The 14,598-nt window shown below is 35.8% G+C and overlaps 1 protein-coding gene across 2 annotated transcripts; it reads left to right on the top strand.

Moving 5' to 3' along the window:
• The first annotated feature begins 1,123 nt into the window (after positions 1-1,123).
• Positions 1,124-13,572, top strand: LOC105320297 (uncharacterized). 2 transcript variants are annotated; one of them, XM_020064086.3, is made up of 26 exons: positions 1,124-1,282; positions 1,694-1,976; positions 2,307-2,423; positions 2,655-2,801; positions 3,037-3,168; positions 3,512-3,677; positions 3,761-3,914; positions 4,166-4,276; positions 4,557-4,775; positions 4,908-5,104; positions 5,512-5,703; positions 5,869-6,081; positions 6,233-6,374; positions 6,465-6,627; positions 7,158-7,273; positions 7,698-7,783; positions 8,536-8,702; positions 8,827-9,052; positions 9,137-9,208; positions 9,633-9,704; positions 9,816-9,991; positions 11,024-11,229; positions 11,439-11,579; positions 12,140-12,232; positions 12,684-12,842; positions 13,148-13,572. In XM_020064086.3, the coding sequence occupies exons 2-26, from the start codon at positions 1,733-1,735 to the stop codon at positions 13,289-13,291; spliced, it is 3,855 nt and encodes a 1,284-aa protein (XP_019919645.3). In that variant the 5' UTR covers positions 1,124-1,282; positions 1,694-1,732; the 3' UTR covers positions 13,292-13,572. The 2 variants fall into 2 exon arrangements, with proteins under 2 accessions (XP_019919645.3, XP_019919646.3); XM_020064087.3 differs by having other exon boundaries at positions 1,130-1,282; positions 1,725-1,976.
• The last annotated feature ends 1,026 nt before the right edge of the window (positions 13,573-14,598 follow it).

Here is a 14,598-nt window from a genome sequence, read left to right as displayed (position 1 = left end):
TGCATACTCTGCGAAGAAAATGAACGGAAACTGTTGGACTGGCAGGCAGACAGAGAGACAGATGGACAGCAACAAAGCAATATGCCTTCCCTCCTTCAAAGGGGTGCTTAAAAATATGTCTTCTTTTAAAGTATAGGTTCTATCTGAACTGAACTTTCAGGATTAATGTATCTGAATTCATAATACCAGTTTTGTATAGAAATCTGATAAGACTGGCAGCTGAGTCTTGCTGTACATGTTTTATCATTGCCTTTTTACAGGTGCTATTTTTTTTTTTTACCAAATTCTGCAGTAAGATCTCAGAGGCAATAAATTCATTGGTTTTATTATTTTTTTCTCATTTAGTCATCCTTAAGAAATTGAAAATTAAAAATTGAATGCACCTAATTTTTACTTGACCAAAAAGCAAGGGGATAATGAAGTTAGTAATGTACCAATCATGATTTGGTTGCTGAATGAGCAGGTACTCTCTAGGAGTCCTACTTGTACCAAATGTTGGTAGATGATGAATTTGGCATGCATTACACCAGTTACTGAACCAAGTGACGCTGGGTGGCCATGGCTGTGTTTAAACTGTTAATCTCCTTATGAAAGAGAGCTTTGTATAGAGATTTAGGAAAATATCAGAGTATTAGGAATTTTACTTAACTGATAAAATAAATAAATAAAAAGTTTATTGCTAAAAATGTGATGGTCAATTTTTTGACCATCCAGCCTCTCACAGAAATCGGACTCAACAATTTTGAAGAGCTTAAGAGTGGAAGGAAGGATGGAGGGTGTTATGTTCATTGATCATGGAATCCCTGCTCAATAGTAAAGTAGAAGTCAACGGATTATTTGTCAATAGACTTATTCAAGAGTGGATGGTTCATATCCATGAAATTGTATTTCAAGTATTTCCTTCTATTAGTTTGACGTGATGTTTCAAATTGATGATCGACAAAGATAATCCTAATGGAAGTACACAACATAAACATCGTCTACACAGTACACGTAGGTTGGACTGGGTCAGTGACTTAGTACTCTAGACTTGGTACTAAACACAACATACTCTGTTTACACAGCCTGTCAAGACGATGTCACCCTGTTGTCAAGATACACCACTTATCCTTTTATCTCGCTATGATTGGACTTTGCTCAACATCAGCTACATCACTGATTGTGAATGAAACATTTGTCAAAAAATTCAATGTTTATCCCCATGTATAAATAGTGAGGACAATGTGCAGAAACTGACCCAGAAAAGTTCTTATTCCCAGCAAAGGAAGAGTTGAATTAACAGGTATCTTTTGCAGTACCTTTTTTTTCTCCATGTGGGATTTTTAGTCAGGCTATAATATATTTGGTTGAAAGCATTTTCTGATCATCCCATTTATTGGTACCTTTCTTATGTGTGATGTATATACTATAAGTTCTAAATGTTAAATACAGGGCATGAAATAATTAATAGCTCATTGGTCGGGACCATTAAATTTTAAATTTGCATTTGTGCTTTGCGAAGAATATTTGTCATTGGGCAAGTTATTTTAACAAGTCTTTTCCATATAATAATATTTTTCTGAGTCAATTGACAAGTGATTTTCTTTATTTCCAATGCTGGAACAAGAGGCAAGCAATCAAAATAATGAAATTTTTTTTTTTGCTTTTGAGAAGTTAAATTTTTATACTGCTTTCATCAAACTCTTTTTTTAAGCATCAAATTGATACTCTTCATTGATTGAAAGATCTCAAAATGGACTATGAAAATGAAGGACTTCTTCATGAAATGCTTATATGGCAAGCAGAGGCCACTCCAGACAAAATCGCAATCGTTGAACCTGGAGGGAGACAGTTAACTTTCCGAGACTTACATGGAGATTCTGACGTACTGGCGAAAACCTTGAAAAGAATCGGTGTCCAACCAGACTCATGCGTGGGAATTTACCTTGACAAAAGCATTGAGTTCTCTGTAACTTACATTGCTATATTAAAAGCAGGTATAGTTTATAATGGAATGAAAAATAAGATAATTATGCATGCAAACATTAGTTGCTTTAGCTTTTCTGAATTCTTAACATGGTTTAATCTAATTAATTGATGGATTTTTCATGCAGAATCTTAACACAAAACTATTCAGTTCTTTAAAGGGAAACAACTCTGATATTATAAGCATCTTTGAAATAATGTGCGATTACATGTAGGTAAACATCCCTAGAATTCAACAGGACCCGTTTAGCCTGAACATTTGCAAAAGTATGCATGAAACATATAATAGTCATGTAGTTTTTTAGCAAATAAATTTGGTTATACACTATTTGTTTATTTAGGCGGGGCATACTTGCCCCTTGATGTGAGCTATCCGGCCTCGTTGATGGAGTCCGTGCTTACGGATGCAGAGCCTGTAGCTGTAGTCACCTCCTCTGATCTTGCAGACAACATTGAAGGTTCATTTTATATCATAAGAATTCTTTATCTCTTCAAAAAATTGATCTCTCTGTTTTACATACTTCACATGTACAAAATACAGTAGAGCAGCTTAGTTTCAAGCTAGTATTTAGACAAAAGGTGAGCTATATTCTCTGATGTTTATCAGTAAATAATGTATTATCATTTGAAGATAAATCAAGAGAGAATAGTTTTGAGAAGATACCAGATAAATGTTGGTGTTTTATCAGGAGTAAAGAATATCATTCTGTTGGATGATGGTTGGCAGAAGAGGCAGCAGGAAGAAAATAAGGACTTTAAAGATGCTCCTTTAGAGATGACCTTGGACAATCTAGCTTATGTCGTGTATTCCTCGGGGACAACGGGACGTCCTAAAGGTGAGGACCGTAATAAATTAGATGAAATAATATCTTGAAAATATGAATGATCTGTAAAAAGAATTGGTCATTACTCTCCACTTTAGATATTTTTTAAAAATCAGGATTGAGAAAAATTAATATAATTATATATACTAGTATGATCTTCATCTGTTGCTTTTCTTATAAGATTTACATCCAAGCATGCTAGTGCCCTGTATGACATGTTTCTAATATTTGTTAATGTTTGATTTAGGTATAATGTGTCCCCACAGAGGGTCCGTGTTCTCGTATCATCACAGACATGTGACTTTTCCCTATGAAACAGAGGACAGGGAGGCCTGCAACATCTTCTTCACCTGGGAAATGTTGAGGCCCCTACTGAAAGGTAAACATATCATCCCACTTAGTTGTCCACATAATGTGCCTTGGCTGTTAAACAACTGCAATAAGGATTTGTTTGTTTTATTGTTAAAAATCTTGTTTCTGAAAACATGTAATACCATTTCATAGAATCAGTCATCAGTCAAGAAATAATATTGTAATAATAAAGTAAGAATTCTAAAACAATTTTACTGTATTTGATCTGTGTTTATCTATGAATTCAAATCAAAAATTTCCCACTGGCAAATTGGATTAAATGCAATGCTTGTTTCTGATCTAGGAAGGGATTTTATGTATTGAATTAAGTTGAATAACTATGACATGTTCTGTTTTTATGTTTGGTACAGGGATTCCGATGTACGTTATTCCTAACACGGTGATCTATGACCCGCCCCTTCTGTGTCAGTTCATCAAGGACCACGCCATCACCCGCATGCTGTTCACCCCTTCGCTCCTAGAGGCCATACTCAACTCGCCCGGCCTACAACTCAAGGACATGTTTAAGTCATTCAAGTGAGTTCTATGCTTTAATATCTTCTAGCATTTTTAACAGAGAAAGAAAAAATGAATCTAAATGCTTCCTTTCTTCCTTATAGACAGATTTGGTTTTGTGGAGAAGTTGTTACCACAGCCTTGATGCAGAGATGTATCAATCTGTTGCCATGGATCCGGTTCATCAATCTTTACAGTATATCAGAGTGTCATGATGTAGCTTGTGAGGATCTGTCCCAGTACTTCACAGATCACAAGGTGAGAGAGAGAGAGAGAGAGAGAGAGAGACAGACAGACAGACAGACAGACAGAGCAAGCTGTAATATGTTTGTATTGGAATATCTAAGAGAGAGAGAGAGAGAGAGAGAGCTGTAATATGTATGTATTGGAATATCTAAGAGAGAGAGAGAGAGAGAGAGAGAGAGAGCTGTAATATGTTTGTATTAGAATATCTCATTTCATTTATGGTTTACATTTACATATTCATGTACCATTGGTTTTATTTATAGGATGCTTTGGAAAAGAGGAAATTTTGCCCAGCTGGTCGGATCCTTCCTGGAGTTACTATTGTCATCATGGACGAGGAGGGAAAACCCCAACCAGTGGGATCATCAGGGGAGGTAAGAATATGTATCCTCAGTATTTAAGAGAATAAAAGGAAAAAGAGAATTATCTGAAAAGTAAAATATTTTTACTTTAAACTGTATCAGTATGTCTTTAAGTTTTTCATAGGTTTAAACTTAAGTTATAATCCAAAGATAACAGGGGTAGTTAGAGCTTGCTGCTTTTCACTTACCAATATCTAATAAGCATATTAACTTTATCCCAGAAAACTGATTCAAACTTAGTTTGTAATTCAATGAGTTATTTTTCATAACATAAATTCAACTGAACTTTCAGATATATGTTGGGGGGCCCACTTTGGCACGGGGTTACCTGAAGAGACCTGAGATGACGGCTGCAAGGTTTATCCAGAGGCCGGAGAGTGTGCCAGCATCCTGTGGGGACAGGCTATACAGGACAGGGGACTGGGGGTACATGTTGTCAGACGGGAGACTGGAAATATGTGGAAGATGTGACTCTATGGTCAAAATCAGAGGATACTCTATAGAAGTACAGGTATGAGTAATGAAATATGTTTATAAGAAAGTGACAATGATGGTGATGAAACATAAGATTTCATAATATGCTGTCATATATGATGGTACATGAAAAGATTCAAAGTTAAAAGAGGTTTTCATTGCATTGAAGGCGGTTGAAGCAGCCTTGATGGAACTTCCCATGATTAATGCTGCTCTGGTGCTAGTGAAAGGAGCGGAAGGGGAGGACAAATTTCTGGTGTCCTACATTGTCCCTAAAGGTCAAACCACCAAGAAAGAGGTCAGGACGGCTCTGAAACAGAGGCTGCCATTCTACATGATCCCCTCCTACTTTATCTTCCTGTCCAGGTAATGTGCATTTTCTGCTAAGGTATATAAATTTACCCCCCTTCTTTCTACCTTCATACTGTATTATCTCCCTTTGCTATGTTTACATAATTTGAAACATGTTTCATAGCCTATGAAGTTTGATCATCACAAAATATACTATAAATGCAAAGTTATGGCAGAATAATTGAGAACAATCACAGTTCTTTAGATCAGTTTTCTACTGCTATTCATGCATTCAGATGATCGCGATGAAGGTGAATCGAGTTGTGTAGCAAATATTTGTTGACTTACTGTTGAACAAGCTTTTCTTGTAACTGTGTGTTCAGTTGCAAGAGAATTTAAGTTTGATACAAAATTCAAGGCATTGTAGAATGTATCAGAAATATTGATTGATTTGATCAGACATATCTCATCATGTTTTCAAGCATTCCCATTGTTCAGGCCACAGGAAAACTTGACAAGAATGCATTACCTACCTTTGAGAAGGAGTCAGAGGGAGATGCTGATAGTGGACTGCTACCGTCAACAGAGACCGAGAAATCAGTGGCAGCCATGTGGACCAAAGTTCTGAAGATCAGACATGTGGACACTGAGGAAAGCTTCTTTGATTTAGGGGGGTAAATAAATCTGATTTCTTATCTATCATAATTGTTAGAAAAAATCAGACAACTATTTCAGGTGCTTGGAAAGCTTATTCACTGAGAAATATATCAGCAGATCATAATGAAATTCTGGAACAAACTTTGGGATGCACTGTAATGATGATATTTTTAATATTTCAGGCATTCACTCCTTGCCACAGAGCTACTGAATCACATCAGAGAGAAATTTGACATTGACATTGCCGTGAAGGACCTGTTTCTGTTTCCCACAATTTCATCCATCAGTAAACTAATCGACTCAAAACTAAACAAATCTGAGGACGTTTACTCACCTCAGATTCAAGATGTTAACCTGGAGAATGAAGTTCAAGTTCACAGCCAAGTAAAAGTCAAGTAAGTGCTTTAATCTCAAGCCTTGTTCAAGGCAATTTTAAGCAAGCCTTCCTGTAAAACCATGCTTTTAGGACACTTTTAACAAAGTAATAGAACAGAAGCACTTTATTTGTAATCTCTAGGGAACTATTTTATTCTGTTCTGTTTGCAGCATTGATATGCAGTTGAGAGCCTTTTGGAGAATATCTAATCTAGATAATAAAAGTCGATTCAGGAAAGCTCGAGTGCTGTTGACAGGAGCCACTGGCTTTCTGGGAGCTTTCCTTCTGAAAGAACTTCTTCTGCAGACAAAGGTTTAAATGGTTAAATTCTTGTTTTTGATTTGATGAGAATCATGACCATGTTGGAAGATTTAAAATTTTGACAATGACTTGTCTTTTCAGTGTTCAGTCACCTGTCTAGTTCGGGAGGTGCCTGGACTATCTGGACAACAGAGACTGGAGAACACATTGAAACAGTTTGGAATTCTGGCCTCCATTGCTTCTCCAACTAAAGAGCAAACAGCTCTTGCTAAGTTATTCCAGAGCAATGTCCATGTTGTTCAGGGTATAGTAGAGAAATGTGTTTATAAGATAAGATACAAATGATGTTCAGCCATATTCAAAGGAATTTTTTCATTGATGAATTTTTTCATTGAAATACTGTATATCAGGTATTTTTCATGTGTCACAAAATTTGTTTATATGGCATAAATCTGTTGGGTTTTTGTAATCTTTTTTGCAAGTGAAAAGGAGTCTGAAAGCATACAATACTGGACAATTTTGGCAGAGTACTGTATGCAAGAAAATATTTGCTCCTGTTTTATTTCCGCACCTTTCACCTCATTGTCAGCAGGCAAATTTAAGACTGGTCGAATTCCAATGTCTCAAATTATCTCTCTTAAACACAACTTTGTTTGGGCGAAATCAAGATGGGGCAAAACTGTTTGCAAGTGTAGAAGGTGAAAATAGCACAGGGAAAAAATAACCAGTATATAGTATATATTCTGCTTATACTTTGTGTAGTTTTAAGTATGGTAGGTCTTCCTCACTGCTTGAACTTTGAACATTTGATATAACTTTTGATACCATTGACAGGTGAGGTAGCTCTAGTGAACCTTGGTATGAATGATGATGACTTCAACTACCTATGTACAGACACAGACTTTATCATCCACGCAGCCGCCGCCGTTAATCTGGTCTATCCCTACAGTGTAAGTTACAAACTTCTATAGGAATAAATGCTATAACTACAGAAACTCAGACTTTGTACTTGATTTCAACAAAGGAAGCATTCTTAGCATACGGTCTTGAGAGGAGAAAATGGCTTCCATCATCAATCCAATCTGACTGAACTCTTCAGAATAGTTTAAAGGAACACTGATAAGTATATAGATATTGTGTAGCAATTTGAAGTAACTTCTAACTTTTGAAAGGGAAAAGCTGAAGTCATGGATAAAGTTCATTATTATTACAAGGTCTAAATTCTGGCTTTTGGGGGTCAGGAAGCAAAGATCACATCTTAGGTTACTTGCAATATGTACTATGTAAATTCTTCTAAATACTGTCTTTTAAAGAGCAAAGTCTAAATATGCCACGTGTCTGAATTCATTTTTTAGTGTGCATGTTTTTTAATAGGCTTTACATGGAGCCAATGTGAGAGGAACTGCTAATGTTGTCCAGTTTGCTTGTACAGGAAAGATTAAACCTATCCATTATATTAGGTATACAATAGCACGCACTTGTGCATTATACGTACCCAAAAAGGTGGGGTGAAAAATGCTGAAAAAAACTGGTGTTTCTATGAATAATATGCACCAAAAAAATAAAGAAATTTTCAATCGAGATTTTTAAAAAATCACTGATGTGTATACCTTGACAATATATTCCAAGCGCTAAAAAGTATGATTTCTTCTCTTTTTCCATTTCAATAGACATGTGAATTATCAGCTTTATATTTTACAAAGGGTTGTTTCTAGTTAAATTTTAAATACCTACATGCAATATATATACCGGTATATCTCCTTTGTAGAAAAATAGCTCCAAGAACACTAAATACTTCTGTTTGCATATCATCAGAAACCTATAGCAAGTCTTGCATATAATAACTAATCATGGGCCAACTTAATTAACAATTCTTGGTTTCAGGATTAATTCTTGCCTCATTCTGTTTGGCTCTTTCACACTATTGTGAAGGAAACTAACCATCATTTTTATAAACATTGCTTATAAACAGTAGCATGTTTTCAAAACTTTCAAACATTTTTCCCTCAAAACTTAAGGTTCAGAATCTCATTGGGGAATGCAAATTATGAATATTTCATCAATAATATCTGAAACAGAGGAAATTTCAGTGTGTAAACTGTCCCCATGATCATTAAATATATGCATTACCAGTACATGACTAAGGGTTTTCAGCTATGTGGTTTATGATAGCACTACTATCTATTTCTCATAAAGCATTGTGACTTTTTAGCACTGATGCTGTATTTCCCAATGGAATGCAGAACTGTGAGGAAGAAGCTGACATATCAGACCTAAATGACAAACTGACAGATGGATATTCACAGTCCAAATGGGTAGCAGAGCAGATCATCACCAGCGCCAGAAAGAGGGGGATCCCAGCAGCCATATACAGGCTGGGTATAAAAGCATGCCATTCTTGAGTTTGGGTTGCCTTTGATAGAGAAAATCATATTCTGAACAAAGCACTAATAACACTAATTGAAATAGAGGGTACAGACTTAAATTTGATATCTTGTACCAGGTAACATGAGTGGAGACAGGGTCAGTGCTCACTGGAACCCCCAGGACTTCACCTTGATGATCCTGCAGGCTTGTGTAGGACTAGGACTTGCTCCTATTGTAGACTGGGAAATGGAGATGACACCAGTAGACTTTGCTGCAGAGTTTATTGTCAGAATGACTTACAATCTATCTCTGTCTCTGGGGAAAACTTTCCATGTTGTTAATGACAAGCCATTGCAGTCAAGGTAAAGTTCAATTTTTTATTATACAAGATATAAAACTTAATATTCTAAAATGAGGAGTGGTAATTGGGGAATGTATAATTACAGATGGGTGTTTGAGTGGATGAATGCCCATGGCTATCCTATTCAACTTATCAGCTTTAAAGACTGGAAAGAAAGGTACTATTACTTACCATCATTTTAAGAGACATTGGATGCTTCAATACCAAATCACCATCTGAATTTCAAATGCAGTACCCGCGATTCAAAGGTTTTGCACCAAATTGTGAGAGTATAAAATCGCTAACGCTGAATTATTTTCATAATTCCAGATTGTTACATCTGTCCGAAAAAAATAAAAGCAGGATTTTAAAATTCGCGAGAAGTGCCTCTCTTGATTTTATGCAGATAATAATTCCTCGCGTTTAATTACTGTAGGAATTTACAGTATGTATATTCACCACATAGGTGGTTTAGATTACTGTGTAATGTACATGCAAAGGAAAAATAGATAGAATAAATTAAAACTGTGACCCTGGGGTGGAAATACTGAAATGCCATTTATTTTAGTATGGTATACACCTGTATTTCATTGTTTTATCAGGGTACTGAAAGAAGATGCTATCACGGGTAAAGTACATAAAAATCTGCAGAGAATAGTGGAATCTTATGCAAGGTAAGATAAAAAATATCAACCGGGCAAGAAAATATTTTTACTTTGAGACAATTACTGCAGTGCACTTTCAACAAATAAAGGCTTTTTAAAGTAGACTTTTCTCTCCCACAGTGAATCAGACTTTTTCTCCAAACTGAGTACCTACAAAACAGACAACTTCCAGAGAGCCCAAAAATCCCTACAGATGGAGTTTCCCTACACTGACAGCGCCATGCTTAGTCATTATTTCCTGCAGCTAACTCGACAGAAAATAATTACACCATTGGCATCCAAAACCACAGTGAGAGGTACTTCTCTATAAAATGTCAGCAACAACTTTCCTGTGCTATGTTTCATATATATATTAAATATTTACAATTACACACAAAATCAGGATCATATCCGTATATCAATTAACAGGTCTCTCTACACTTTTTTTTTAAATAAGAGGAGAGTCTTTCTGGTCTTTACTGTTGACTCAAAATAACACACTGAATGATCTGTTAGTCAGAGCAAGAGGGAATAACTCTTCATTTCATGGGTAGATAACTCTAAAACCAGTCAACTCAAGAGGAGATCACTCTAAAATTATTTACTGGCAAAAATGAGCAATGCACATGTCACTGGTAAAATATGTAGTAAATATTTAATTAATCTTGCATTATACATGTATTAACTTTCCTCTTTGAACTTGTGACTGAACTTTAATTTGATATGAGATGGCTGCATGTAATGTTTACATGCATTACTATAAATGTTGTGATTACAATAGTCTATATTACTAAAAATTAAAGAGACGTCATATGTTGACAGCAGCTGATAGGCACTAAGATCTTCAGTAGATATAAATACGCGTTGGATTTCAGCTTGCCAATCATTTAATAGACCCTGTGACTACGATATCTGACTATGGTTATAATAAATTAGATCTTTAACAAATTATATGGATAAAATTAAAAAATATTTTAGGTCATCGGTTTTTTGTTCTCTGATGCTTTGTTTTAAGACACTCATCAGATATGCAGACTCTTCATTCATTTTACATTGTTTTCGTTTACCGGTATATTCTTTTAAGGTAAAAACTGAATATACTACATGTATTTTCATGAATCTTAATTTATATAGGCATTATAAATTCTTGTACAACTCAAAGCAATGATTGTTATCAACTCTGTTTCATGCTTGTAACTGGACAAATGACACTCTAGTTTTGCTTGGGCATTAAAAATGACTACAAAAAATACATTGTTAACATATACAAAGACTTGTACATTCCAGAGCTAATATAATCCAAACTCTATGGACTTTTAACGATATAATTTAAAATGTATGATTTTCAGGCAAGAGACTAAGTGGTAAAGTAGCTATAGTCACGGGAGCATCCAGTGGTATAGGCGAGGCAATAGCCAAAGGACTGGCATCAGAGGGAGCAAAGGTAGCGCTAGCAGCTCGACGAATAGAGCGCCTGGAGGATCTCAAGAAACAGATCGAGGGAGAGGGGGGCATCGCTGTTTGCATTCAAACCGATGTGACGAACAGAGAGGAGGTAAGTCAATAATTATCCAAATTTGAGTTGCCAGTCAGATGAGAAATTAAACGATGGATGCTTGACAGATTTAGTTTACTTCTAGTGTTTTCATGATTCATTCAAAAGAAAATGTATCAAGATAACAATACTTTTTAAGCTACTATCATTCGAAATGCATAATTATAAAATTCTGTCATTCATGAGATGCTTATGATTTTATACTGAAGGTCAAAGAATTAGTTAGACACACCGAGTCTGTATTGGGACCAATTGACATATTGGTAAACAATGCAGGAGTCATGTACTACACCATGATGAAAAACTTGAAAGAAGACCAGTGGGAGAGACAAATTGATCTTAACTGCAAGGTGAGCTTGTATCAGTCTAATTAAACTTAGAACTTCCATTCGCTTTTCAGTTTTCAATACGTCGCATGGAAAATCAAACAACAATCAAATCTCTTCCATAGGACTACCGAAACCCACATCTTCGCTAGCCAGGGGTTTTCGGTCGATTTCGCTCCCCATAAACAGGTTTATGGGGAGCCAAGGGTTTATGGGGAGCGTAGTGGACCGAAAACTCTTGGCTAGCGAAGATGTGAAACCCAAGGTGCCGATGGAAGTTCTAATTTTTCTTAGATTGAGCTTGTATTTATTTTTCATAATCTGGCTTGTGTGTACCAAAAAATGGTCTGTCAGAATTGAGAATAAAATTGTACCTTGGGGATATATTTACAGATATATGCAGACATTATACATGATACCCACCATTAAAATTGGGCTTATTTTAAAGTCCTTTTTTTAATGAAAGTACAAAATTATTCCACCATAAGACTAAAAGCAGGAAGACAGAAATTTGTTACACAGTTTCAGAAATTTATTTTTCCTCCTAATATTTTCATTACATGTATTTTCAACTGATATTTTAGGGAATAACAAACTGCATTGGTGGTGTGTTGGATGGAATGCTGAAGAGGAATTCAGGCCATATAGTAAATCTCTCCTCTGATGCTGGAAGAAAGGTATGATGGTCAACAGGTAGTCTACTCAGCCAACTTAAGTTGAAAGTCATTTTATATATATAAACTAATGCAGTATAGTGGTCAGAAATAGGCATAGCTACTGGTTTCTAGCTCAGATTGGGCCAGTAACAGAAAGGTTGCTGGATCAAAATCCATGTGGACATTGTGCGTAGAATTCTTGAATGATATACATGTACTTAATCTACATTGTCTCAGTCCACCCAGCTAATATTGGTGGCAGATTAAGCTGGAGGCTAACCTTCAATGTACTAGGGGCCCATCCAGGGGGAGTTGATGACTCACATCTGCTTAGCATTACGAAGACAAAAAATGAGCTCTAACCTCTATAAGTCTAATGGCTTGGAGGAGATTTTTTAAATGTATCAGATAACAAGATAGATGAGCACTAAACTGTTAAAATTTATTTACAGTATTGTTGAATTTCTTACAGGGGTTTCCTGGTCTTGCTGTGTATTCAGGTACTAAGTTTTATGTAGAAGGACTCTCTCAGGCATTGCGACAGGAAGTGAGCGGTGAAGGAATCAGAGTCACTTGTATCCAGCCAGGAGATGTAAAGACAGAACTGTTGTCTCACACCACCGATACAGAGGTAGGGTCATTGCTTAACGTTGGAGGCACTTTCCAAAATTTTATTGTCTCTTCAACATAAATTATGGTGAACACTTGCAAGCACCTACTCTGCAGAACATGCCTCAGAAACCATCTAAGATATGCTTACTTCTCGAGTCTGATGCTAAAGAGATAATGATCCTTAGTTTTACATATACCAGTACTGTAACACTGTTTTAAGGAAAGACAGGGCATTTTGAGAAGTTGATTTTCAGATAACTTCATTTTCAAGTTATCAGGCATGCCTATTTTAAACCATTGTTATGGAATTAATTTCAATTCCAGGCAAAAGCAGTTTATGATGGAAGCAGTAACTGCAAGATCTTGGAGCCTTCAGACATTGCCAATGCTGTGATTTATGCTACCACACAACCTGATTACGTAGGAGTAAATGAAATCCTTATAGAGCCCCGAGAAGCACCTGTTTAAAACTCTGGCAAAAAAAACTCTGGCAAAAAAATTCCTCCAAAGTCTTTCATCTTTTGAAAACCAGGACATTACCAGGAACGTATCATTTATCATACCCCAGTAAATGAGTGTGATGTTTTTCAGGGAAGCATCTTTTTGTTAATGATTGTCAAGCACATCTTATACATTTCTGAGAAACCATAAACCATATTCATATACATCCTGCAATATACAGTTACTGTAAGTTATGCACTTTTGTTTGTTGTTCATGACTTCATAAATACATTTCATTTTGAAAAATCTTTGTTGTTCTCTTTTATATACATTCATTTTTAAATGGCAAAAAAGAACGGCACGAATTCAACCTTAAAGCTGAACACTGCTCGTAAATAGGCACTGTCTGCCATATTTCTCTCTCACCACCGTTATCCCTACAACCCCTATATAAGCTGCAAACCTCATAGCAGTTTAAAGTATTTTGCTGTAGAGGTCTCACCTGTGTGGACGTACATCTTGCCTTGCCGTATTACTCGATCGCAATGAAATTACATGTATAAAGTTTTACACACTTTTTTCAAGCCAGGAGAATACTAACATCAAATAAACTGTCAAAATATAATTTACAAACGGAATATGCATATAAAATAAGAATTAAATGCATAAAATCCAAAGACCACGAGAGGAATATTACATGTCGGCGACGAGTTTCAGGTGTGCAATTGGGTGTAACGAAATCGAAGGGTTTATATACCAGTTATCTGTGTAACGGTGCCTATTTAAGAGCAGTGTTCAGCTCTAATGCTATGTGTTTGACAGATGGTTTGTAATCATATGTTAGTTGCTCTGCAGAATTATAAACAAGGGTTTAACAATTTACATTACTTCTGAATCAAGATTTCCAGTAACATTGTACTATGTGCCTCTAATGGGAAATCAAATTTTTTGACCAGTGTCAGTCATATTTGTTGTGTAGACACTTACAGGGGCTAAAGATTGCAGAAATTTGAGGAGTACATGACTTGGTCCTTTTAGAAAGCTAACTGAATTGCACCTCCTTCAATGATTTTCTTCAAGAGGCTTGAACATTTCCCTACTAATAGTAACCTTCCCAGTGTCAGCTTATAATACTGGTTACACTACATAGAAATAAAGATCTGCGAACTTTACAAAAGCTAATGAAATCAACTATGTAGAAAAGTCTTCATTGTTGTCTCACTCTCAATTTAGTATTAATTGACCCATGCCCAGTTTATAAATTGACAATAAATTGCCCATTTTACTCCCTCAGAAACTGTTAATGAAATGTGGAATGAACAAAGAAACAATGT

The sequence above is a fragment of the Magallana gigas genome, chromosome 2 (genome assembly GCF_963853765.1).
Source record: "Magallana gigas chromosome 2, xbMagGiga1.1, whole genome shotgun sequence".
NCBI lineage: Eukaryota > Metazoa > Mollusca > Bivalvia > Ostreida > Ostreidae > Magallana > Magallana gigas.
This window is presented reverse-complemented; position numbering and strand designations above follow the sequence as displayed.